Source organism: Oncorhynchus keta, chromosome 15, assembly GCF_023373465.1.
Source record: "Oncorhynchus keta strain PuntledgeMale-10-30-2019 chromosome 15, Oket_V2, whole genome shotgun sequence".
Taxonomy (NCBI): Eukaryota; Metazoa; Chordata; class Actinopteri; order Salmoniformes; family Salmonidae; genus Oncorhynchus; species Oncorhynchus keta.
Genome location: NC_068435.1, coordinates 42,158,805 through 42,184,370, shown reverse-complemented (window position 1 = coordinate 42,184,370; position 25,566 = coordinate 42,158,805). Strand labels below are relative to the sequence as shown.

At 43.8% G+C, this 25,566-nt stretch overlaps 3 protein-coding genes across 10 annotated transcripts in view; 2 read left to right on the top strand and 1 right to left on the bottom strand.

Annotated features, from left to right (window-relative positions):
• The window catches only part of chd8 (chromodomain helicase DNA binding protein 8), a 28,734-nt gene extending 22,399 nt beyond the window's left edge, over positions 1-6,335 (top strand). For both annotated transcript variants that reach the window (XM_052464140.1, XM_052464141.1), the window contains exons 35-40: positions 195-290; positions 684-827; positions 962-1,066; positions 1,178-1,282; positions 2,942-5,802; positions 6,008-6,335. In XM_052464140.1, coding sequence (XP_052320100.1) covers positions 195-290; positions 684-827; positions 962-1,066; positions 1,178-1,282; positions 2,942-3,286 — 795 coding nt within the window. In that variant the 3' untranslated portion in view covers positions 3,287-5,802; positions 6,008-6,335. The remainder of the gene's footprint in view (positions 1-194; positions 291-683; positions 828-961; positions 1,067-1,177; positions 1,283-2,941; positions 5,803-6,007) is intronic.
• Positions 6,336-6,444: 109 nt separating this feature from the next.
• Positions 6,445-15,743, top strand: tox4a (TOX high mobility group box family member 4 a). Of its 5 annotated transcripts, none has more exons than XM_035788732.2 (9): positions 6,445-6,583; positions 8,173-8,238; positions 8,379-8,672; positions 8,801-9,055; positions 11,943-12,347; positions 12,921-13,001; positions 13,119-13,871; positions 13,952-14,106; positions 14,278-15,743. In XM_035788732.2, exons 1-9 carry the CDS (start codon positions 6,578-6,580, stop codon positions 14,333-14,335), a joined length of 2,073 nt encoding a protein of 690 aa, XP_035644625.1. In that variant the 5' UTR covers positions 6,445-6,577; the 3' UTR covers positions 14,336-15,743. The 5 variants fall into 5 exon arrangements, with proteins under 5 accessions (XP_035644625.1, XP_035644624.1, XP_035644622.1 ...); XM_035788731.2 differs by having other exon boundaries at positions 8,376-8,672; XM_035788729.2 differs by lacking the exon at positions 6,445-6,583 and adding an exon at positions 7,117-7,992.
• Positions 15,744-16,841: 1,098 nt separating this feature from the next.
• On the bottom strand, positions 16,842-25,483 carry LOC118394985 (E3 ubiquitin/ISG15 ligase TRIM25-like). 3 transcript variants are annotated; one of them, XM_035788721.1, is made up of 8 exons: positions 25,341-25,483; positions 24,868-25,150; positions 20,919-21,236; positions 19,833-19,925; positions 19,657-19,741; positions 17,871-17,960; positions 17,681-17,740; positions 16,842-17,568 (listed from the first exon to the last, which is right to left on the bottom strand). In XM_035788721.1, exons 2-8 carry the CDS (start codon positions 25,135-25,137, stop codon positions 17,036-17,038), a joined length of 1,449 nt encoding a protein of 482 aa, XP_035644614.1. In that variant the 5' UTR covers positions 25,138-25,150; positions 25,341-25,483; the 3' UTR covers positions 16,842-17,035. The 3 variants fall into 3 exon arrangements, with proteins under 3 accessions (XP_035644614.1, XP_035644615.1, XP_035644617.1); XM_035788722.2 differs by having other exon boundaries at positions 24,868-25,153; positions 25,341-25,473; XM_035788724.2 differs by having other exon boundaries at positions 24,868-25,248; positions 25,341-25,417.
• Positions 25,484-25,566: the final 83 nt, after the last annotated feature.

The window sequence follows — 25,566 nt, the reverse complement described above, 5'->3', positions numbered from 1 at the left end:
ATGGAAAAGAGGGGTTGAATCAATTCTGGTCCTGGGCTTTTGTTCTAGCCCAGTAATAACAGCTGATTCAGCTTTTTAAGCCATTGAAGTAAATTGGGATAAAGCATGGGTGACTCGGGTACAGATGGGATGACTAAATTGTTGTCTGTCCTCTTTCTCCATTCCCCTTTTCTTTTACTGTCCAACTCTCTTAGGAGGAGGGGCTGAAGCTGACCTTCTCTAAGCATGCCTTGATGTCCAACGGGTCAGGGGGAGAGGGGAGCGGGCGCAGGAAGCGTAGGGACCAAGAAGTAAGCATATAGACTGAGTATACAAAACATGAGGAACACCTTCCTAATATTGAGCTGCACACATGCACATTCCATGTCTCAAGGCTTTAAAAATCCTTCTTTAACCTGTCTCCTCCGCTTCATCAACACTGATTTTGAAATGTATTTAACAAGTGACATCAATAAGGGATCATAGCTTTCACCTGGTCAGTCTGTCAAGAAAGAGCAGGTGTTTTGTATACTCAGTGTATACAATACTTGTCCACATTATCATGCAGTCAGTGGTTAAGATGGCTCATAATACACAGATACTTGTCTGAGAACAGTAGACAACAATAAGTAACAAGCTACATACTCAAATGTTCATTCAATGTCTGCATTCATCAAGCTTCGCTCACTCTCACTTCCCCCTAGTTGTCAGATCCAGACAGAGCGGTCCCGGTGGTCAATGCCATGACAGGCACAGTGCTGAGTGGGGAGCGGGCCCCTCGACGCAGGGACATGCCCAACTGGCTGAAGGAGAACCCAGAATATGAGGTGGAGGGAGACATGCTGGAGGTACATTATATCTAGAAGACTATGGCTGGGGCTCAAACGAGACTCTGGATAAAAGTAGTGCACTGTGAGAAATGCAGAATAATTAGAGATTTCCCACTGCGGCTGTAGTGACTCTGTCTTCTGCGAACCCCTAGCTCCTTGTGAACAGAAGCAAGAGGAAGAAGAAGAGGACCGAGAAGGCAGTAGCGCTGTCGGGCAGTGAGAAGATTAACATAATTGATATGAGGACAGGAAAGAAGGTGAGAAATGGCAAAGGATGAGTGCAGGGGGTTCCTCTCTCAAATAAATATTGATTTGTGGATGCCGGTTGCCCGAGGGTTAATTTTTATTTATTTTATTTTCTTGCTCAGGTTGGGGCTGCGCATGGACCTATGCTGCAGGATCTGAGGGAGTTTCTGGAGGAGAATCCTGACACTGCAGTTGCACCAGAATGGGCTGAGACTGCCCGGTGCTCTGTGAGTACCCTTTATTAACAGGGGGATAGGTTCAATTTCAGATAGTAAAATATTTTTATTCAATTGAAGTTGGACGTTTACATATACTTAGGTTGGAGTCATTAACTCGTCTTATGACCACTCCACAATTTTCTTGTTGACAATCTATAGTTTTGGTAAGTCTGTTAGAACATCTACTTTGTGCATGACACGAGTAATTTTTCCAGCAATTGTTTACAGACAGATTATTTCACAATTCTAGTGGGTTAGAAGTTGACATAAAGTAAGTTGACTGTGCCTTTAAACAGCATAATTCCAGAGAATTATGTCATGGCTTTAGAAGCTTCTGATAGGCTAATAGACATAATTTGAGTCAATTGGAGGTATACCTGTGGATGTATTTCAAGGCCTACCTTCAAACTCAGTGTGTCTTTGCTTGACATCACGGGAAAATCAAAAGAAATCAGCCAAGACTTCAGAAAATAAATTGTAGGCCTCCACATGACTGGTTCATCCTTGGGAGCAATTTCCAAATGCCTGAAGGTACCACGTCCATCTGTACAAACAATAGTACGCAAGTATAAACACCATGGGACCACGCAGCCGTCATAATGCTCAGGAAGGAGACACGTTCTGTCTCCTAGAGATAAATGTACTTGTGTGAAAAGTGCAAATCAATCCCAGAACAGCAGCAAAGGACCTTGTGAAGATGCTGGAGGAAACGGGTACAAAAGTATCAATATCCACACAAAAAACAAGTCCTATATCGACATAACCTGATAGGCAGCACAGCAAGGAAGAAGTCACTGCTTCAATAACGCCATAAAAAAGCCAGACTGCGGTTTGCAACTGCACATGGGGACAAAGATTGTACTTTTTGGAGAAATGTCCTCTGGTCTGATGAAACAAATAGAACTGTTTGGCCATAATGACCATCGTTATGTTTGGAGGGAAAAGGGGGAGGCTTGCAAGCTGAAGAACACCATCCTAACCGTGAAGCACGGGGGTGGCAGCATCATGTTGTGGGGGTGCTTTGCTGCAGGAGGGACTGGTGCACTTCACAAAATAGATGGCATCATGAGGTAGGAAAACTGTGGATATATTGAAGCAACATCAAGACATCAGTTACAAGTTAAAGCTTGGTGGCAAATGGGTCTTCCAAATGGACAATGACCCCAAGTATACTTCCAAAGTTGTGGCAAAATGGCTTAAGGACAACAAAGTCAAGGTACTGTAGTGACCATCACAAAGCCCTGCATCCTATAGAAAATGTGTGGGTAGAACTGAAAAAGCGTGTGCGAACAAGGACGCCTACAAACCCGACTCGGTTACACCAACTCTGTCAGGAGGAATGGGCCAAAATTCACCCAACTAGGCTACCCAAACAAAACGTTGGGTGGAATGCTACCCAAGTTAAACAATTTAAAGGCTATGCTACCAAATATTAATTGAGTATGTAAACTTCTGACCCACTGGGTATGTGAAGAAAGAAATAAAAGCTGAATAAATTCTCTACTACTATTCTGACATTTCACATTTTTAAAATAAAGTGGTGATCCTTACCGACCTAAGACAGGGACTTTTTGTAAGGATTAAATGTCAGGAATTGTGAAACTGAGTTTTTAAATGTATTTGGTGTATGTAAACTTCCGACTTCAACTGTAGATCTTCTTCTTCCAGGGCTTTCTGCCAGACAGCCTCTTCCACCGGCTTCTCTCCGCACACTCTGTCATTCCCAAGAGAGACCGTCACCACAGCCACCACCACGCTCCCCAGCCTGACCCGCTGGAGGACCCACTCCTGGGCGGAGGTGAAGAAGAGACCCTGGTCTCAGACGGGGCCTACATGATGGAGGACGAAGACTTGGAGGATTCTTCTTTCCTGACTCAAGCCTTTGATGTTAAGATGGAAGGCGGCGACAGCTTGTCACAAGGCGGATACGAGAGTTCTGACAGGGAGGCCCTTTTGGACGACGTCATTATGCCGCAGAAGGACTCGGACTCTTCCTCCAGCTCAGAGGATTGACCAAGCCCGTCTTGTCTAATATAGTCCCTGAAAAATCATGTTATTTTTCCTTTTCATGCTATTCCTCATTTTATTTTTTATCATGATCTATATTGAATTATGGATTCATTTGGGTTTTTTTTTTTTCTTTTTACTCGTTTATTTTATGTAGATTTTTGGAAAGGAGCAGGTTTGCACCCAACTCTTTCCATTCATGATATTCCTCCTCCCTCCATGACCATCCACTTGGCAGCCTGAACCCCAACAAAGTGACTCCATGCCCAACTCTGTTTCTCCATGCCCAACCACTGCTCTCCTTCTCGCTCAACCACCCCCTCAAACCCATCCCATTCCCAGCCTCATCTTTAAGGGGAGCCCTGCTGTATTAGGAGCCTTTTTATCCAAGAACCTCTAAGCTGGTCCTCCAGTTTAACTGGACGAGAGGACACATGTACTGAGCAGACCAGAACTTTTGCTCCCATGATGCCTGAGTCTGATGTCATAGGACCTTTCTGCGCCCTGTTGAGTCAGTGAACTAGAAGGGGTCCAATATGTGGATGTACATTTTTCTGAAAGAATGTGGTAACTGTAAGGGGGTGGGGGGGATACTGGTATATTAGTTACTGATCCAGTGCTAGAAAGATGGGTGTATTGTACAATGTAGAGCAGGTCAGTTGTGTGCTATGGTGCAAAGATGACTGCAATGAGTTATTATTATTGTTTTATGACCTGACTGTATCTGTGATATGAATTACAGCAATCTACAGTGAAAGCAGCTGAGTCCTCTGGTCCTTGTGTAATATTCTTGACCGCATGTGTTTGAGTTGTTTTTCTTCTCCTGCCGTTTTACACTTCCAGTACCAGTCAAACGTTTGGACACACCTACTCATTACAGGGTTTTTCTTTTATATTTACTATTTTCTACATTGTAGAATAATAGTGAAGACATCTAAACTATGAAACAACATGGAACGGTGTAGTAACCAAAAAAGTGTTAAATAAATCCAAATATATTTGCGATTCTTCAAAGTAGCCACCCTTTTGCCTTGACAGCTTTGCACACGCTTGGCATTCTCTCAACCAGCTTCATGAGGTAGTCACCTGGAATGCATTTCAATTAACAGGTGTGCCTTGTTAAGAACATGGCCCTATTTGGTATAAGACCAAGTCCATATAATGGCAAGAACAGCTCAAATAAGCAAAGAGAAATGACAGTCCATTACTTTAAGACAAAATTTCAAGATCTTTCAAAGTTTCATCAAGTGCAGTAGCAAAAACCATCAAGTGCTATGATGAAACGGGCTCTCCTGAGGACCACCACAGGAAAGGAAGACCCAGAGTTACCTCTGCTGCAGAGGATAAATTCATTAGAGTTACCAGCTTCAGAAATCAGCAATTACCTGCACCTCAGATTGCAGGACAAATAAATGTTTCACAGAGATCAAGTCACAGATGCAGCTCAACATCAACTGTTCAGAGAAGACTGTGTGAAACAGGCCTTAATGGTGGAATTGCTGCAAAGAAACCACTACTAAAGGACACCAATAAGAAGAGACTTGCATGGGCCAAGAAACACGAGCAGTTGACATTAGACCAGTGGAAATCTGTCCTTTGGTCTGATGAGTCTAAATTTGAGATTTGTGAGATTTTTTTTTTGCCTTTGTGAGACGCAGAGTAGGTGAATGGATTACCTCTGTGTGTGGTGACACTGTCAGTGATTTATTTAGAATTCAAGGCACACTTAAACAGCATGGCTACCACAGCATACAGCAGCGATATGCCATCCCATCTGGTTTGCATTTTAGTGGAACTATCATTTGTTTTTCAACAGGACATTGACCCAAAACAAATCTCCAGACTGTGTAAGGGCTAATTGACCCAGGAGAGTGATGGAGTGCTGCATCAGATGGCCTGGCCTCCACAAACACCCGACCTCAACCCAATTGAGATGGTTTGGGATGAGTTTGACCGCAGAGTGAAGGAAAGGACCCAACAAGTGCTCAAAGCAAAGGGTGGCTACATTGAAGAATCGAAATATAAAAAATATTTTGATTTAACACTTTTTTGTTGTTTACTACATGATTTCATAGTTTTGTCTATTATTCTACAATGTATAAAACAGTTAAAATTAAAACCTTGAATTAGTAGGTGTCCAAACTTTTGACTGGTACCGTATGTATTTAGAAGGTGATTTGGGAAAGTCCATTGTAAACGGCAGAACCCCATTGCCCAATATCGCGGTTCATGGCAGCGAGGGCACAATAACAGTACAAGTATACTGGAAGTTCGTTACACGTGGAAATTTGCTCCCGCATAAATGAGTGTTTGTTGTAACCAATTTAAATGTAGTCACTGGAGACCAGTCTACTGGGAAGGATGGAATCTGGTCTACCATCTTATTTGGTACCTTCACTTGTTTGTTTTTTCTCACCTTGGAAGCATCCATCAAACATGTAGAGATCTTTAGCGTGAGCGCGCGACCATGTTCCTTAAAGTTTTACCTCAACGAAAATGGAGAGAGGTTGTAGACGCTGAAGGTAAGCATTTCCTGCGTATCTGCGGTTTTTTCTTCAATATTTCTTTCCCTGGATTTGAACTGTTTTAATTACACTCGAATGCCATTAATTGCGTAATTCTGTCCGCTTTTCATTCCAAATGGCACTAACTAACCCATTCTGATTGCATAGTACTGTCCGCTTTTCATTACATATGGCTGTAACAAACCCATTATTTCAATCTTAGAAGGTGAACCTTCTGGGCCAGCCCACCAGCTCGGCCCATCCGGCTCGGTTTTCCCCCGACGACAAGTTCTCTCCGCACGGAGTGCCACTGAAGAAACGCTTCGGACTCCTTCTCTTTCAGCAACCAAGACCCGTGCTCTAGTAGTCTAGCAAAAACAGTATTCGCTGACTGTACACACACATCCATTTCTTTGAGGTATATTGAGTTATGTGATCAAACGTTATCTGATCTGACATCACTTTTTGTATTACTTTGATTTGCACTGTATAGGCAACTCGTTTTCTTCAAGTTGAGAATGAGGGAATAAAGCATGTTTTTGTTAAACATCCTTTCACTGTTCTGTTTGACTCATTTGAATAAGTATGTGAAAACTGTTGTAAATACCATTCTTATGGCACGATTTGTCATACTCGTTTTAATGAAGTTTATCATCGGTACCAAGAAGTCTTAAGAAAGCGCTACAGGGTGACGTCATTTCCCCAGAATAAATCCAAGGAAACCCGGAAGCCAAGTATCGAAAAGAGGAAACACAAAATATAATTAGGAAAGCAGCGGACCGATGTAGTGAGGATGGAGGTAAGATATACTTTACGAATATTTCGTTATTGAAGATCGAGTATGATTGTTAGCTAAATCTACTGAACGCCTTCATCTTTTTTGCCATCTTGCCACTTGAACTAGCTTTTGATTTTATCTCCCAAAATTGCCACGATTGTGTTAACTTCACCAACAGTCACGACCGTCACTGGCTGTTATTTGTTTAGCTAATAAACCCTACATATCACACCACTTTTTTTTACTATGACAGTATTTAACTAACTTGTATAAGTAGCTAGTTTTTCAATGTAAACAAGAGGTTCTCTCGCTGGACTCAACTCCTTTGCTTTGTCATGCAACTCCTACCCGAGCTGATCTCACACACTTAGATCGAAGAACACGTATAACGACCTATTTTAATGGACACCGTTACAAGTTAGGATGATCAGATCGTCTTGAAACATATATTTAGTCTTATGTCCATCACAATAAAGAGTGTTGGATTGGCATTGAGGAAGTTTCCTCCGTTCTCACATCAATCCATTCCTTAAAATTCCACGAGGGGGAGTGTACACTTCGAGAAGTTGTTGGGCATAATTCAAAATTGACCCATATCCCAATTTCCTATACATTTTGGATAGGTCTGAGCAGAGTTGTATTACTATGTTGTCCAGTAAGGTTAAATAAATGGAGATATTCTAGAGATATTTCCATTGAAATGTTATTTCGTCCTGAGTACGCGATCGATTACGTTTACTCGATTAGACAGACTTGTTCGACTACTATATTAATTGGCTAGATCACAACGTCGAGCCTGGTCGAGTTGGCTGAATATGGACCTGAGTTAGCCCGAGCAACGTGATTTTGACAAATTGCCCGATAGCTAGCTAAATATCTTACGGTCAGATTTCGGTTCTTATGGGGAACAAATATCTTTCCAATAATTTGTAAGAAAATAAATAACAACAAACGTGAGCTATATCCGAATGCTTCATTGGAAGCTGGCGTTAGCATTGTTGGCTAGCCTGCTAGCTAGCTAACGTTAGCGAATTGAGTTTCATTTGATGAGCTACAAGTATCTTATCTGAGAATGCTGAACAAATCAGTTATTTGCAATTTAATTTTGTGAACTGAGGTTACTTAGCTAACATTAGTTGGACGTGCTACCTTTTTATTTATGTACTGCTAGCGGTTATAGTTAGCACACCGGTTGAAAACGTGTGTCGATTGATTCGTCTTGTCTGGCATGATGGTGATCTCTAGCTAGCTACATTAGCTGCAAAGAGCTCGCCAATCTTGGTTGATTCGAAGTTAAGTCGCACAATTTTGATTGGTCTGTCACGATGGATCTGAACTTTTACTCTGAACTTTCTGATGGCACTGGTCAGAATGTCGACCCGGAGTTCTTGGAAGCACAGGCTTATAATGGATACGACCCAATTAACAAGGTATGGGGCCTATTTCTGAAGGGGGGAAAGAGTATTCACACGAAATGAAAATAACCTATGTTGTGTATGTGTCCGCAGGCGAGTCAATTGTCCCAATTGAGCCTGATATGTTGGGACTGAAAGGAGCTGTGATCCACTGTACTGAGAAAACAAGTACTAAATCTCATTTCTGTTTTGCAGTTTCCAGGGGGCAGTGATAATTACCTTACCATATCTGGGGCAGGTCATCCTTTTCTATCCTCTGAGGTGGGTATCATGATCCTAGAAGCTTGCACTGTTTCCATACTACATATTATTGACATTGTGCAGTGTATTTACACTTAACATGTTCATGCAATGTATCTTTCCCATTAACAGTTGTCCTTCTCCTTCTCTCTGTTTAGCAGACATTCCATACCCCCAGTCTTGGTGATGAGGTGTTTGAGATCCCTCCAATCTCCCTGGACCCGGACACTGCACTCAGTGTGGGGGACGTGGTTTCCCATTTTGGGGAACTCTCAGGTGGAGCAGGGGGCCTCGCGGGTGCTGGAAGCCTGGTGAGGAATGCTGTGGTGGGGGGCAATGACCCCTCCTTTGCCTCCACCTATGTGAACACAACCTCTCAGGGCCTGGAGCACCTAAGCTTGGGGGTGATGAGCCAGCCTGGAGGGGGGGCCCTGCTCAGTTCAACACTAGGGGTGGTAAGTAGTGTACTTTATGAATAGCTTTGTGCATCAATAACGTGTTTTTCTCAAATGTTAATGCTTTGTTAAAATGCTTTTTGTTAAGCGCTAATGCTAAGTAAACGCTCCTGGCCTTGTCACTCTAGGAACTTGGCCACTCCATTGGCTCCCATTTCAGCAGCTCCTCTCCAATGACCATTGATGTCCCACTTGGTGACATGAATCATGGTCTATTGGGACACAATCAGCTAACCACTATTGACCAATCAGATCTGAGCGCCCAGCTCGGGCTTGGCCTTCATGGCGGGAGCATTCTGTCTCGTTCCAAATCACCTGACCAGCTGTCTGCCACGCCCTCTCCAGCGGGCTCCCTCCAGGATGATGACATGGATGACTTCAGGGTGAGTGTCTGTTTGTATGTTTGTTTATACAGTGCCTTGCAAAATTATTCAGACCCCTTGGATTTCTTCACATTTTGTCTTACAAAAGTCATGTTTGTCAACAATCTACACACAATACTCTCTAAGTGGGACAAAAATTCTAACGTTATTAAAAGATGAATACAAGTAAAATATAGTTGTTGCATAAGTATTCAGCTCCCTGAGACCATACATGTTAGAAACCCCTTTGGCAGCCATTACAGCTGGGAGTCTTCTTGGGTAAGTCTCTAAGAGCTTTTGCACACCTGGATTATGCAATATTTGCTGATTTTTGTTTTTTAAATATTTATTTATTTTTTAATAAAAAAAAAAAAATATTATTATTTTCAAAATTCTTCAAGCTTTATCAAGATGTTAGGGATCATGGTTAGATGGCAATTTCCAAGTCTTGCCATAGGATTTCAAGCAGATTTAAGTCAAAATTGTAACTTGGAACATTCACTGTTTTCTTGATCAGCAACTCCAGTGTAGACTTGTGCTGTAGGTTATTGTTCTGCTGAAAGGTTAGTTCCTCTCCCAGTGTCGGGTGTAAAAGCAGACTGAAGCAGGTTTTCCTCTAGGATTTAGCCTATGCTTAGCCCTATCCTGTTTATTTTTATCCTGAAAAACTCCCCCAGTATTTGCCGATGTCAGTCAAGCATACCCATACCATTCTGCAGCCACCACTAAGCTTGAAAATAAGGAGGCAGTTAATCAGTGGTGTGTTGCATTTCCCCCAACCCAGAGCTTTGCATTTACGCTAAAAAGTGTGTTCCTTTGCCATGTTCTTTTACGGTATTGCTTTAGTTCCTTGTTGCATACAAGATGCATGTTTTGGAATATTTTGTACATTTGTATTCTTCTTTTTACTCTGTCATTTAGGTCATTATTGTGGAGTCACTGCAATGTTGTTGATCCATCCTCAGTTCTCTCCCATCACAGCCATTGAACTCTGTAGCTGTTTTGAAATTTACATTTACATTTAAGTCATTTAGCAGACGCTCTTATCCAGAGCGACTTACAAATTGGTGCATTCACCTTATGACATCCAGTGGAACAGCCATATTTACAATAGTGCATCTAAATATTTTAAGGGGGGGGGGGGTGAGAAGGATTACTTTATCATATCCTAGGTATTCCTTAAAGAGGTGGGGTTTCAGGTGTCTCCGGAAGGTGGTGATTGACTCCGCTGTCCTGGCGTCGTGAGGGAGTTTGTTCCACCATTGGGGAGCCAGAGCAGCGAACAGTTTTGACTGGGCTGAGCGGGAACTGTACTTCCTCAGTGGTAGGGAGGTGAGCAGGCCAGAGGTGGATGAACGCAGTGCCCTTGTTTGGGTGTAGGGCCTGATCAGAGCCTGGAGGTACTGAGGTGCCGTTCCCCTCACAGCTCCGTAGGCAAGCACCATGGTCTTGTAGCGGATGCGAGCTTCAACTGGAAGCCAGTGGAGAGAGCGGAGGAGCGGGGTGACGTGAGTGAACTTGGGAAGGTTGAACACCAGACGGGCTGCGGCGTTCTGGATGAGTTGTAGGGGTTTAATGGCACAGGCAGGGAGCCCAGCCAACAGCGAGTTGCAGTAATCCAGACGGGAGATGACAAGTGCCTGGATTAGGACCTGCGCCGCTTCCTGTGTGAGGCAGGGTCGTACTCTGCGGATGTTGTAGAGCATGAACCTACAGGAACGGGCCACCGCCTTGATGTTAGTTGAGAACGACAGGGTGTTGTCCAGGATCACGCCAAGGTTCTTAGCGCTCTGGGAGGAGGACACAATGGAGTTGTCATTGTGAAATCACCAATGGACTCATGGTAACACCCCTAAGCGGTTTCATTCCTGTCCTGCAGCTCAGTTCAGAAGGACTACTGTATCTTTGAGGTGTCTGGGTGGTTTAATACACGGTGCACAGCATAATTATTAACTAGACCACGTTTTAAGATGGATATTCAAGGTCTGATAGGTAATAACCAATCTACCAATCAGTGCCCTTTTTTTCTGAGGCTTTTCGAAAAGCTCCCTGGTATTTGTAGTTGAATCTGTGCTTGAGGGACCATGCAGATTTTTTATGTATGGGGGACAGAGGGAAGGTTTAGTTATTTAAACATGTCAACCCCTATTCATTTCACACTGTCAAATTGGACTCCTGAACTAATTTAGTCTTGACTTAACAAAGGGGCTGAATACTTGTGCAATGACTATATATTTGAGTTGTAAATCTTTGGTCATTTTTGTAATCGTCACTACATTACACAGTCAAAAGTCATAAGTATATATAAGCCCTACCCATTTCTACAATTTATCTTCTTCAAATTGTATTTTAAACCAAACCCTAACTAATGAAGTTTGATGCATTGGACCACCAGGCCTACACATTTGGACGAAAGTGTCTGGGAACGAAATTAGGTGTAATGTGACTAACGTGACTTCACTTTAGAGCGCATGCCATCTTTCAGCACGAAATGTCACGCTGTATGAAGCACATGTTTATATCATATTTGACCGTGGGTTGTGTCACAATATACATGGGTGAATATGTCTCAGTTGTGCCACATTTATGAACCCTTTATAAAGCATGACAAATGGTTATAGATTCTGTGTAACACATTTATGTAGCACTTATGAAGGCTTTATAAGCTAAGCGTCATTTAAACGGTACCTAATGTTAACATGAGTCCATTGGTCACTCATTTCTTTTAATACATTTTTCTTCCACTTTACCATTAGTATTTTTTGCTTTTTTTTTTTTAAATCTTTTTTTTTATACAATTAAATCAATTTTAATCCCAGTTTAACACACTCTTTGGAAGAAATCCAAGGGGTCTGAGTAATTTCGGCAAGGTGCGTCTTGCTAAGTCTTACTAAATCTGCTGATCTAGCCTTGTATCTTTCCCCGTCTCTCTCTGTCCACTGGTCCCGCTGTCACCCTGAAGAGTGTGCTGGTCGACTCTCCGATGTCCCTGTCTGTCTCCCCTGCGGTACTCTCCCACCTCTCCACCATGCCAGCCTCTTCCCCCATGCTCTCCTCCTCAGTCTCCCCTGCCTTGGTGAGGCGCGGTGGGGGCAAGCCGGCCATGGTGGCCGCTACGGCAGGGCCTGGAGGAGGGAAGAAGGGGAGGAAGAAGAAAGACCCCAACGAGCCCCAGAAACCCGTCTCTGCCTACGCCCTGTTCTTCAGGGACACTCAGGCTGCCATCAAGGGCCAGAACCCCAACGCCACATTTGGAGAGGTGTCCACGATAGTAGCCTCCATGTGGGACAGTCTTGGGGAAGAGCAGAAACAGGTATACAGTACATACACTTTGACTAATACACATGTAGGTAACAGCCAAAATAAAGGAAACACTTGCGTAAATGAGGGATACAAAATAGATTAAAAAGCAGGTACTTTCACACAGGTTTGGTTCCTGAGTTAATTATTCTTTTATTTTGGAGACCATGGCTAGAAAAAGAGATATGTGGCTTTGAAAGAGGGGTCTCAAAGAAGCATAGAGGGTTTAACGGGTGTGTGTCAGTCACCAGATCTCAACCCAATTGAACCACTTGTAGGAGATTCTGGAACAGTGTTTTCCACCAGCGTCAACAAAACACCAAATGATGGAATTACTCGTGGAAGAATGGTGTTGCATCCCTCCAAAAGAGTTCCAAACACTTGTAGAATCTATGCCAAGGCGCATTGAAGCTGTTCTTGTGGTGGCCCGACACTATTAAGATACTTTATGTAGGTGTTTCCTTTATTTTGTCAGTTAACTGTACATTTACAAAATTTCAAGGATGTTTGTGATAAAATATATAATTTTTAAAATGTAGCCTTTACTCACGTCTTTATTTCTGTAATTATACCCTGTTACTATTAGGTGTATAAGAGAAAGACGGAAGCAGCGAAAAAGGAGTACCTGAAGGCACTAGCAGCTTACAGAGCCAACCAGCTCTCACAGGTAAGAAGCTCTTGGCCTGTCTTTGCTTGGAAACCGTGACTCTAGCGCTGACAATATTTTACTGTAAATGTCTAGAAGCTATTGTTACCTCTTCAATAAATGTGCTCATTTCCCCAGCCCTCCATTGACGTGATGGACACAGCTTCTTCACCATCACCTCCTCCAATACCTGAGCCAGTGCCTTTGGCCCCCCTGGCTCCCGCCCGCCCCCCCCGTCTCCCCCAACACATCGCAGACCAGAATACCATCACCAACATCTGCGCCTCCAACATTATTCTGGACGTCCCCCAAGTCACCACGCGTTCCCGCACAGGAGCTTGCAAGCCCCCCACCCTGGGCCCCACAGCCACCCCGACCCTGACCCCCACCATCACCAAGATCATCATCTCCAAACAGATGCTCCAGGCCGGGGCTAAGCTCCATCAGATACCCAACTCCATGGTGACGGTGCTCCCTGGCGGCGTGCGCACCCTGCTGCCCTCAGCCCCACGCCAGCCCCCACCTCTGCTGCAGATGCAGCACGCCCCTCCTCCCCCGCGGCTCCAGCAGATGGTACACTCCCCAGCCCCGCCTCCCCTACAGGCCAAGCCCCGAGGAGGGAATGCCGGGCCGGGGCTTCCTGTGTCCATCACCGCCACACCTCCCCCTCCACTACAGATCAAGATAGTCCCGGCCTCTTTGCAGGCAGAGTCATCCTTGCCTATTATTGTTACGACAACAGCAACCGCCCACTCAATTGGTGTCACCACTTCCGCTGTGCCTGCATCAGCATACTCTACCCCTACAGTGGCTCTGCAGTTGGCGAAGTCCACTGACTTGACGACGAGTGCGGATGAGGATTTGGTTACGGAAGAGTTCACTTCGGGAGAGGTTAGCTGTGGTTTCTGACCCAATGTTAAATACGATATTCCTCTCGGCTTCTTGCTCAACTTTCACCTCTTTTTCTTCAGATGGAAATGGAGTTCAATGTGTCTCCACGTGCCACTGACGCTACTTCTGGCCCCCTGACTCTCTGTGTGCGAGTAGGATGCACCAACCCTGCGATAGAGAGCACGGACTGGGACAAAGAGTACTGCAGCAGTGAATGTGTCGCCACTCACTGCAGGTTTGTGGGTTTTTGGATATCAACGTATTTGTGTTCCTTTCTCTCTGAGAAAAGTCTGTCGTTTTTTGGGAAGTTTAAGTAGAAGTTGTTGGAATAGAAAAAGGAACGTGATTGATTATGTTGACTTAAAAAGACAAGTCTTTTTTTTTTCCTCCCCTTTCTCTCCTTCAGGGATATCTTCATGGCCTGGTGCTCCATCAGGAATCACAACACCATGGTTGTCAAGTAAAGACCGGCCACACCCAGACAAGGGGAGAATTGTGATTTGCGTCTTGTTGGGTCAGGGGTGATAACAGGCCTAAGGTAGACGGAGTGGGATGAGAGGAAGAAATGGCATTTGGAGAAGAGTGCCATGTACCACCAAGCGATTCAGTGGAAGGAAATGATCAACGTAACACATGGGATTCATTTAGAGATGGACAGCGGCCGAGATAAAACGTGCGAGGACAGGGCGTGAAGTATATATTTTTCAGTGTGTTGTATTGTTCGGACGTGCATACTTTGTCAACGGGTCCATTCACAATGATGGTGTTATGAGAGGATGTATACCATATGGAGGAACCTGAAATCATAGTGGGGTTCTAAAGGGCTCTATTCCAGAGGGTACATTGGATCATAGTGCTGTCACATGTTGACATACACTACATGACCAAAAGTATGTGGACACCTGCTCATCGAACCTCTCATTCCAAAATCATAGGCATTTATATGGAGTTGGTCCTCCCTTTTGCTGCAATAACAGCCTCCACTATTCTGGGAATGTTTTCCATTAGGTGTTTGAACGTTGTTGCAGGGACGAGCTTCCATTCAGCCACAAAAGCATTCGTGAGGTCGGGCACTGATGTTTGGCGATTAGGCCTGGCTCGCAGTCGGCGTTCCAATTCATCCCAAAGGTGTTCGATGGAGTTGAGATCAGGGCTCTGTGCACTTCAGCATATGTCTGTCCCGTTCTGTGAGCTCGTGTGGCCTATCACTTCACGTCTGAGCCGCTGTTGCTCCTAGACCACTTCACAATAACAGCACTTCCATTTGACCAGGGCAGCTCTAGCAGGGGTGAAATTTCACAACCTGACTTGTTGGGAAGGTGGCATCTTGTGACAGTGCCATGTTGAAAATCACTGAGCTCAGGCCAAGGCCAACCTACTGCCAATGTTTGTCTATGAAGATTACATGACTGTGTGCGCGATTTTATACACCGGTCAGCAACGGTGTGGCTGAAATTGCCGAATACACTAATTTGAAGGGGTGTCCACATACTTTTATTTTTGAAGTCAGTTTTGACAGCCAAAAGCTTCTTAAAGTTTTCCATCTTTATTCTTATCTATTTGGATAAATATTTGATACCCACCTTTCTTTTGCTGGTTGCCTTTAGGTTCTCTGAAAAATTCTCAGCATCTCTTTTTTTTAAGTAACTGTCAGGAAATATCAGATTGAGGAAAGTGGTATCATGCTAGGCTCTTGGTTTCTGTTCACATATAGTTTAGTGGGCTCTAGACACTTTCTTACTTTTGATTATTGTAAAATAAAGGTCCACTGTGTCTAGTCCGGTGTGAATAAATGACTGTAGAAATCAAGGTCAATTTGACTTTCATGTTATTCCATTATTCCATTAAATAAAAGAGCAAAGAAGATAAAGAGCTCAAACTCTGGTGTCTCATTTACTGTGAGTAGTGGTGAATGTTTGTGCTAAAAGGGATGGCTGCGACAGACCAACAGTAATTAATGAGCCTCTCACTGAATTTACTTAACACATCCTTTACAATAAACAAAAATATTCTCCACTCATACAGGAGTAATAAAGGCCTATTTTTTTTAATTTTTTAATTGGGTTGCTACTTCCCATGGGTATGCACACAGGAAACCGTGCAGGTCCTAGTCATTTCCTGTTTGGACTACTGCAACTCGCTGTTGTCTGAGCTCCACACTTGTGCCATCAAACCCCTGCAATTTTTAAAGAATACCCAGCACACCTGGTGTTCAACCTTCCTAAATTCTCCCATGTCAATCCGCTCCTCCGCACACTCCACTGGCTTCCAGTTGATGCATCTACTACAAAGAGCAGCAAGGGGAACTGCCCCTCTCTACCTTCAGGCGACGCTCAAACCCTACACCCCTGAGTACTTAGTTTTTGACACCTCAGGTCTGCTGGCCCTCCCACCCCTATGGGAGGGCATATCCCTCTTGTCCCAGGCAAAGCCCTTTTCTGTTCTGTCACCCCAATGGTGGAACAAGCTTCCCTCTGACGCTAGGACAGCAGAGTCCCTGCCCATGTTCCCGAAACCATCTGAAACCCTACCTCTTCAAAGAGTATCTTAATTCAAACACCCCCAAAAAGTACATTAGAACAGGTAAGGATTTTTTTTATTTTTAACTCACTTTACTTCAATCTGTAAAGCTAAAGAGTTTACAGATTCTGTGATAGACATGTAAAGGTCATTTCAGATTGAACTGACAAATGGCACGTTTATCTTGAATGGGGTCTCCGCTAAAGCGGAACTTTTTAAACTGCAATCAAGCTGAACTTCGGCCATGTGGATTTAATAGAGCAATTTTTTTTACTACTAGCATAGACTTCGCTGATGGCTACTTTGAGAGAGAAAAAAAATGTACCTACTATGACTGATGTGGTAGTCCCACCTAGCTATCCTAAGATGAATACACTAACTAAGTCGCTGTGGATAAGAGCGTCTGCTAAACAACTATAATGTAAAAAAAAATACGTTGGACACATCAGGTAAAACAATCATTTGTTTTCAATTGAAACTTTTATTTAATCAAGATGCAATAGAATAATGTCAACATTATTTGTATAATAAAAACCTGAGACAACGGGAGTTGTAGTAAAACATTTACATATTTGTTTCAGCAGAGACAATACTTGGTTATTCTCTACAGTCCAGTGCTTTGTGATGAGTGCCGTGAAGGGCCACTACTGGGTCTTTATAATGGCGACTCTACTGGGAGGATCTACGCGGTACAGGCCAAATCCCAGGCACACAGGCTGACTGAGCTGAGCATTGAACTGGTGCAGCTTGGTCAGGTTGATATTCATCTCAGAAAAAGTGATGGTTCCCTTCGCAAAGTCTACCACCACTGTCACTCGGTTGCCTTTCAATGAATTGGCGATTTCCCTCTTCATCTTGTTGTGGTAGGCAAACAGATTTCCCTTTGCATTGTGTGTGATGCTCCAGGATTCCTTGTTGAGGCCAAAAACAGGGCCCTCAGTCCCCTTGCGCTTAATGCTCTGGTAGGACACAGCGATGTCCCAGTAGCCCTTGGCCTCCACCTCCCAGTAATGTCTTCCAGAGGAGTAGCACTGGGTGGTAAGAACCTGGGGGGCTTTGTCAAAGCGGGAGGGGTGGCTGGGGAGGGACAGTTTGTCCTCCACTCTCTCCACAGACTGGAGATCAAGGGACACTTTGAGAAAAGGGCTGGCCGAGTCTACGTCCAGAGTCAGTGCACCTAAGAAAGACAAATGGGGACACAGATCAGTGACACACAAACTAGCACATCAGATCAGTGATAGACTGACGCACACACACACACACTATAGACCCATTGTATCACTGCTTACGTTGGGCTTCTCTGGTGTCTGCATTTCTGTAGCCCTTTGGTGGATTGTCAACTATGAATTCTGTAAACAAATACATCACATTGCTTATTACCACAGCAACAAAGATGTATTGCCATACTTATTTCTACAGTACAGGAATCTTCAAGTTTGATCATCCGCAAAGAACAAAAGTTATTTATTTGCTTCTCACCTGCCACGGAGGAGTAGACATCGTGCAAGAGAGTCTCCTGTTTCTTCAGTGTGTCTGTGAGGTTTTGATTTTCCAGAGAGGAACAATATGCTGTGATGGAGACAAAATGTTCATCAGACACACACACACACACACGTGCACCCACACACTCAGGCAAGATGGCCACCATTATGCCTGGGCCCAGGAAGGCAAAGGTAACTGCTTAATGACTATCGCCCCGCAGCACTCACCTCTGTCATCATGAAGTGCTTTGAGAGACCAGTCAATGATCATATCACCTCTACCTTACCTGACACCCTAGACCCACTTCAGTTTGCTTACCACCCCAATAGATCCACAGACAATGCAATCGCCATCACTCCGCACACTGCCCCATCCCATCTGGACAAGAGGAATACCTATGTAAGAATGCTGTTCATCGACCATAGCTCAGCATTCAACACCATAGTACCCTCCAAGCTCATCATTAAACTCAAAACTCTGGGACTGAACCCTGCCCTGTGCAACTGGATCCTGGACATCCTGACGGGCCGCCCCCAGGTGGTGAAGGTAGGAAACATCACCCCCACTCCGCTGATCCTCAACACTGGGGCCCCACAAGGGTGCGTGCTCAGCCCCCTCCTGTAGTCCCTGTTCACCCATGACTACGTGGCCAAGCATGCCTCCAACTCAATCATCAAGTTTGCAGACGACACAACAGTAGTAGGCTTGATTACCAACGATGACGAGACAACCTACAGGGAGGAGGTGTGAGCTCTGGGAGAGTGGTGCTCAACTTCAACAAAAAGGAGATGATCGTGGACTTCAAGAAACAGCAGAGGGTGCACCCCCCTATCTACATCGAAGGGACCACAGTGGAGAAGGTGGAAAGCTTCAAGTTCCTTGAGGCACACATCACTGACAAACTGAAATGGATCACCCACACAGACGGTGTGGTGAAGAAGGTGCAACAAAGCCTCTTCAACCTCAGGAGGCTAAATAAATGTGGCTTGTCACCTAAAACCCTCACACATTTTTACAGATGCACAATTGAAAGTGGGTGGTGCGGTCTGCCCAACGCATTACCGGGGTCAAACTACCCAACCTCCAGGACACCTACAGCACCCGATGTCACAGGAAGGCCAAAAAGATCAACAAGGACATCAACCACCCAAGCCACTGCCTGTTCAGCCAGCTATCATACATAAGGCGAGGTCAGTACAGGTGCATCAAAGCTGGGACAGAGAGACTGAAAACAGCTTCTATCTCAAGGCCATCAGACTGTTAAACATCACTAGCACATTAGAGGCTGCTGCCTATAGGCATAGACTAGGAATTACTGGCCACTTTAAGGTATGGAACACTAGTCACTTTAATAATGTTTACATATCTGGCATTACTCATCTCATATGTATATACTGTTTTTTTCTATACTATTCTACTGTACCGTTGTCCGTTCCATTCTGACATCGCTCGTCCATATGCATATAGTCTTAATTCATTCCTACTTAGATTTGTGTGTATTGGGTATATGTGGTGTACTTTGTTAGACATTACTTGTTAGATATTACTGCACTGTCGGAGCTAGAAGCACAAGCATTTCGCTATAACATCTGCTAATCACATGTATGTGACCCATAGAATTTGATTTGATACACCCACACATACACCTTGCTGAAGTCCAAGTGTATGCAGGTCAATGGTTGACAATGTTATTTGGGGCAAGTAAGAGAGTAAATGACTCATTTAATACCATATAAAATAAATCCAAGTCGTGACTGACTGCGTCATTATCAGATCTACTCACCATAATAAAGGACAATGAACCAGAGGCACAGCAACACCACAGTTACACTGTTAATGCGGGAGTCTTTGGAATTAGAGTTCTGCCTCTGTGCACAGAGAAATAAAACTATGAATCTCACAACAAATCAAAAAAACAAATCAAAGCATTACAGTAGAGTGCACAAACGTAGGACTAACTTCGTTTTTGAAGTCTTCTTTCAACTTGCTGACAGAGTCCTTGCATTCCTGTAGCTTTCCCTCTAGCACCTGGAACTGCTGCTCCATAAATGCCTGAAACCCATTTACACACATACTCACAGCTGTACACCGAGTATACAAAACATTAAGAACACCTGCTCTGTTCCATGGCAGACTGACCGGGTGAAAGCTATGATCCCTTATTGATGTAATTTGTTAAATCCACTTCAATCAGGGGAGGAGACAAAGTTAAAGGATTTCTAAGCCTTGAGACAATTGAGACATGGATTGTGTATGTGTGCCATTCAGAGGGTGAAGTGGCAAGACAAATAATTGAAGTGCCTTTGAACGGGGTATGGTAGTGGGTGCCAGGCGCACCGGCTTTTATTAAGAACTGCAACGCTGCTGGGTTTTCCACAACAATTTCCCGTGTGTATCAAGAATGGTCCACCACCCAAAGGACATCCAGCCAACTTGACACAACTGTGGGAAGCATTGGAGTCAACATGGGCCAGCATCCCTGTGGAACGCTTTCAACACCTTTTAGAGTTCATGCCCCAACGAATTGAGGCTGTTCTGAGGGTAAATGTTCTTAATGTTTGGTATACTCTGTGTATATGTACTTGTGCTTAAATAGTGCTATTATACCGATGCGTTTGTTTGTCTGCGATATTATACATTACAATATTGTGCCAATCATCCTGCATTGGCAGTGTCTCTGGGTGGTGTGTGTATCATTCTGTGTTTTATGGTTTATTTATTTGTGTCTTTTAAGCACATGAACAAACAAATTTCCCCCTGGTGGGATAATAAAGTTGATATAGTTTGTGTTTGAGAGACAACCTTTTTTGGATTAAGACCGGAAGAACCTCACTTCATTCTCAGACCTGGGATTTCTACAGTACTTGCCTGGAAGTGTACTATGTGTATGAGAAACTCTCTGCCCCCCAAATCCTACCCCGCCACACTACACCCCATTTACTCTGGTTGAAGGAGGGTAACAGAAAATAAATCAAGAATGTAAAACTAGCATTGTATATATATTTCTCCTATGGCTATCCTTAAGAAGAGAGGGGAAAAACTCACAGTCAGTTTTCTGCCCAGAACGTTGGTGGTATCAACGGTGAGGTTCATCTGCTTCTTGTCCATGGCACAGATATTACAGATGTAGGTTTTCGACATGGAGCAGTAGTACCTCAGCACCTCATCGTCATGCTCAGGGCACCTCCTCCTGCTCAGGTCCCCCAGGGGTTTGACCAGAGGGTGTCCCATGTAGGCAGGGAGTTGCAGGTGATCCTGGACATGCTCCTGACACAGTGACACCTCACACTTCAGACACGTCTTCGCTGCCAGGCTCTGTTTCTCTGGACAGCAGTCACAATACGCACTCTCTGTCTTCTTAGCCTTCAATTCAATCAGAAAATCAATCAGTTAATCATGGTTAATTTAGAAGTCAGCAAAACCAATCTAGTGACAGGTAGCAGGGCCAGAGTTATGGGCCCGCCCTACCGTACTTCCTTGCCCTCCCAAATGAGATATTGAAATATTTATCAATTATTTGACTGAGAGACGCATCAATCTCAGTTAAAGCGTCCAAGCAAGTGAAGCAGCGTCCCTCTGTCTCAGTATGTGTAGACCATGTATTTGATGCTGTCTGGATCAAAAGAGTATGGCACGTCATGTGATTTCTGTCCAGACAGCATCAGATATATGGGCTATATATAGAAGGGCGCTGTTTCTCTTGCTCAAATGATTTCTCCGGTGATATAGTTTCAGCAGAGAGGAAGAGGCGAAGCGAGAGGGCTCACAAAATCTGTCCAGTATAAGCCTAATGTGTTTCTACAGGAATAATATGCAGTCCTAAGCTTGTCTTCCCGCCTTTGGGACAAAGACTCCCATTGTTAGGGCGGAGACATGAGCATCTCGGTTTTGAGTCCCATCTGTTTAGGAAAGGGAAGGGGGGATACCTAGTCAGTTGTACAACTGAATGACTTCAACTGAACTGTGTCTTCCGCATTTAACCCAACCCCTCCGAATCAGAGAGGTGCGGGGGGCTGCCTTAATCAACGTCCACATCTTCGGCGCCCAGGTAACAGTGGGTTAACTGCCTTGCTCAAGGGCAGAACAACAGATTTTTACCTTGTCCTTTCGGTTTAGCTAAAATAAAAATGTATACGATAATACCAAAAAAGGTCATGCCTATTCTGCAAGTTATTTTGGCATTAATGTGTGTCACATATCAGTTTCTAAACACATTTATTGAGTTAATAAAGCTGCAGGTGTTGCAGCCTAGCTCAGTGCTGTCTGTGGTGGAGGGGCAGCCAGCGGAAAATACAGAGCATAGAGGTTGGTAATCTTCTCTAATTACGTCCGGGATTGGCTCAGTGTTCTGTCACTCATGGGGACACTACGTCACCGCAAAAACTACAGGGAGAGCTAGAAAGTTCCAGCCTACTTGGGTGCTGTCATAGATTTACATTAGAAGTGCCCATACAAGAAGGATCAAGGTCATTGGCCACAGATAAAATGACAAATCAAGTTATATCTAATGTAGCTTTGATTTGACTGATCATGTCAACATCATACTTTCAAAATCTTAACTAGCATGCAGTCATCAGGAATCACGGCGACAATCTACTGGCAAATCCATTTCAGTCCTTGTCATATGTAGAGAAATTAGAGATAAAAGGTATCAGTGCTCATCGGCCATTGGACATAAATATTACACAACAAGTTTGAAATCGTAGTGGTTTGAGTGGTTTGGAAGGAAGGCTAACTACAAGCGTTGCAAAGCAATCACTATTTTGCTTCCTCTGCCTGCTATTCAGTGGAGAGGGTGTGTAGGAAATCTCAGAGTTCAGTGAGTTAAAGACAACTGAGAACTCTGAAAAAAACGAACTCTGTCTAGGAAAATACATTTTGAACGGTCATCCAACTCAGAATTCCAAGTCGGGAACACTGGCCTCTTTTTGAAGCGCTGACCTGAAGATCACTGACGTCATGATTCGACCTTGTTTTTATCCGAGTTACCAGTTTTCTTTAAAGCACCATCAATACAGAGAATGCCAGAGTTCCATGACAAAATTTGCCCACAAGAAGGACAGCCGCCCTGCCTTCCTGTTCAAGTGAGCACAGCACAACCGTGAGTCCAAAAATATATTATATGCTGCTGCATAAAGTGTGTAATATGCCAGGGAGATATCTATACTGTAGCTAAGAAAGTAATACTAATTGTATGTTGTGTAGAAAGCTGTTCATAGCCCATGTGACTCACCCTAATAATTTGGGCACTTTCCCCTTTATAATTTAGCCTACTGTTCTGACTTGGTGGTGCACATGTAGCCTATAGCCTGTTTTAGAGAAATGCCATCATTGAATATTGTAAGATATGCCCCCTCTATTTATCCTACCGTTCTGACTTGTACAGGGAGAATACTGTAAGCAAGGCCCATGGATTCTGAATTCTGTCGCTGTACATATCAAAAGTGCTCAACACATAGTTATATTGACTACGCCGGTCTTAGCTCGTTCATTAATGTCTTAATCGAAGTTACAGATAGCTTCTTATCCGCTCAACATTCCCTTATGCCATAGTTTTTACATCTCAATTGTCAGTAGAAACCACATTTGTTTAAGTAAGTCAGCCATATCAGCTATGTTTTTTTTAAAGGCAGTAAACAAGGCTGAATGAACTGTTTCGCTGCCAGACAAGGTTCTGCTGATAGCCAGGTGTAGAAGGGGTAAGGATTCACTCCACGATGCTGAAAAGAAATCTCTGCTGTTGGCACAGCTTTATGTTTATTTTATTTTTATTTCACCTTTATTTAACCAGGTAATGTAGGCCCTAACTGTTTGTAGGCACCGTTTGTCACCGTTATAGTGCAATTCATGCATTATTTACCGTTGTTTATTGGCTTTGCTGGCCTGTATATAAACAAAATATATGTTGAGGTGGCCCACCAAGAATTACATGCTAAAATTGCCACTGGTCTTAACTCACCACTGTTTTCTTTGCCTCACACAAGTCAACAAAGAATGAAAATCATTCCAACACTCCCGGCCTCAATAATCACCAAGCCAGTGTGTGAAAGAGCAAAATAACTGGTTATCCCATATATCCAGTGGAAATGCCATAAAAACAGCTTTCTGTCCCAAGCTCACCAGAAGGGTATACAGGGAAGTAGTTTAAAGAGAATACCGTCATTAGATATAGTCTCAAATATGTGGTTCTTTTTTTAAGACCAACGGGGCTGGATTTAGTTTCTCTAGCTGGCCCACACTCCATTGCAGTAGGTGGCGGTAATGCACCACAACGTTGGATGCCAACCCCGATAAACCCCACCGAAGAAGAAGCAGCTCACTGGCGAAGGAAACTTTGAGCTCCCGGAATAGGCGAGTTGATCCAACTGTTCCAAATTCGTTCGTTACAGCTTCCGGTCTGACCACGTGAAAACTTCACTAGGAAAAACTCAATTCAAGACAGATAGAAAGTGAGGCAGACAGGCGGAGAAGAGAGATGAATGTGATTGAAACAACCGGAATTTTCATCAGGATATTTTCACCTGTTTTTATTATGTATTTTAATTAGTTGATAATTGAAGTTCTCTCTTGAGTTCTGTGCTCTCACTTATTTAGCCGCAAATGGAACACAGTGTATCAGAGGCTAGTGCTCTCACCATAGTTGAATTTGTTTTGTTTTTAGATGTCATTTGTATGATTCACCATGTGACAATGATTTTGAGAGGAAAGGAAACTGTTCCACGAAAATTGTGCATATCAGTAGAAATGGTAGGACAAATGGTAAGCTTCCAAAAACTTGAAAAACATGAACTGCCTATGGTCTTTACTATTACACCCATTTTAAAAATCGTTCACAAATAGCTGGCCAGCCTATGGAAATCAAATGTCTGCCCGGCGTAGTGATTCATAATGGCCTCGGGTCTGACAGATCGATAGAGACACAAATTATGATAAATGGAACAGAATTCTTGGCAAAAGTAATAAACCAGATCTGTGAACAAATTGAGAGGAGCACCTTTAGGTTTTCTCTGAAGTCCTCTGCGATGTTAGCCAGGGTATAGCTCTTCTGGACGTCAATCGTGGATCCAAAGTAGGCCCTGCAGTCTGGGCAGCGGAAGGGCATGTTTGAACCGAAGTCTATTATGCCCTCCAGACACACCATACAGTAGCTGTGCCCACAGGACAGCTGGTGCGGGTCTTTAAATATGTCATGGCACACTGGGCATGTCAGCAACACCTCAAGCTGGGTTTTGCTTGACAGAGGAATGGTACAGTCTTCGTCCATCTTGCTCCCTTTCCTGCTGTTCAAAGATTGGAGTATAAGGTTAAAAGAAATGAAGTATCCCCTGACTGCTGTAGGTGGTGCTCCAAAATGTCCGTTTCAAATAGTAGCCAGCTGCTGAAGGAATGGCATGTTAGCGTAGTAGGCAATTAGACATGGGAAGGTCTGTGCACTGCCGCTAAATCACACAAAATGCAACAATTTACCTGTAAAATCAGCTTTCGGTCCTTGACTGTGTGTACTTCACTGTATACAGTGCAAACATTCAAAAGTGAAAGCAAAGCTCCCTGTGTATACTTCCTTTGGAGGCGGGGCTAGACTCAACTGTCATTGGAGCCACTTCACAACAGGGAAGTAGTCTGCAGTTATATCTTTTGAGCTACTTTTTTAATAATGAGCTTTAATAAGCTATAAAATAAACTACTGTAACAT

Bases quoted from the DNA above. Each gene is read 5' to 3' on its own strand.
- LOC118394985 (XM_035788721.1), bottom strand. From the start codon at position 25,137: ATGGACGAAGACTGTACCATTCCTCTGTCAAGCAAAACCCAGCTTGAG. The intron at 19,926-20,918 runs GTGAGTTTTTCC...AATGGGTTTCAG, and splicing joins TTCTGGGCAGAAAACTGACT to GCATTTATGGAGCAGCAGTT. The intron at 17,961-19,656 runs GTGAGTAGATCT...TCTCCATCACAG, and splicing joins GTTCATTGTCCTTTATTATG to CATATTGTTCCTCTCTGGAA.
- tox4a (XM_035788726.2), top strand. From the start codon at position 7,888: ATGGATCTGAACTTTTACTCTGAACTTTCTGATGGCACTGGTCAGAAT. The intron at 7,993-8,172 runs GTATGGGGCCTA...TCTGTTTTGCAG, and splicing joins GATACGACCCAATTAACAAG to TTTCCAGGGGGCAGTGATAA. The intron at 13,872-13,951 runs GTTAGCTGTGGT...CTTTTTCTTCAG, and splicing joins AAGAGTTCACTTCGGGAGAG to ATGGAAATGGAGTTCAATGT.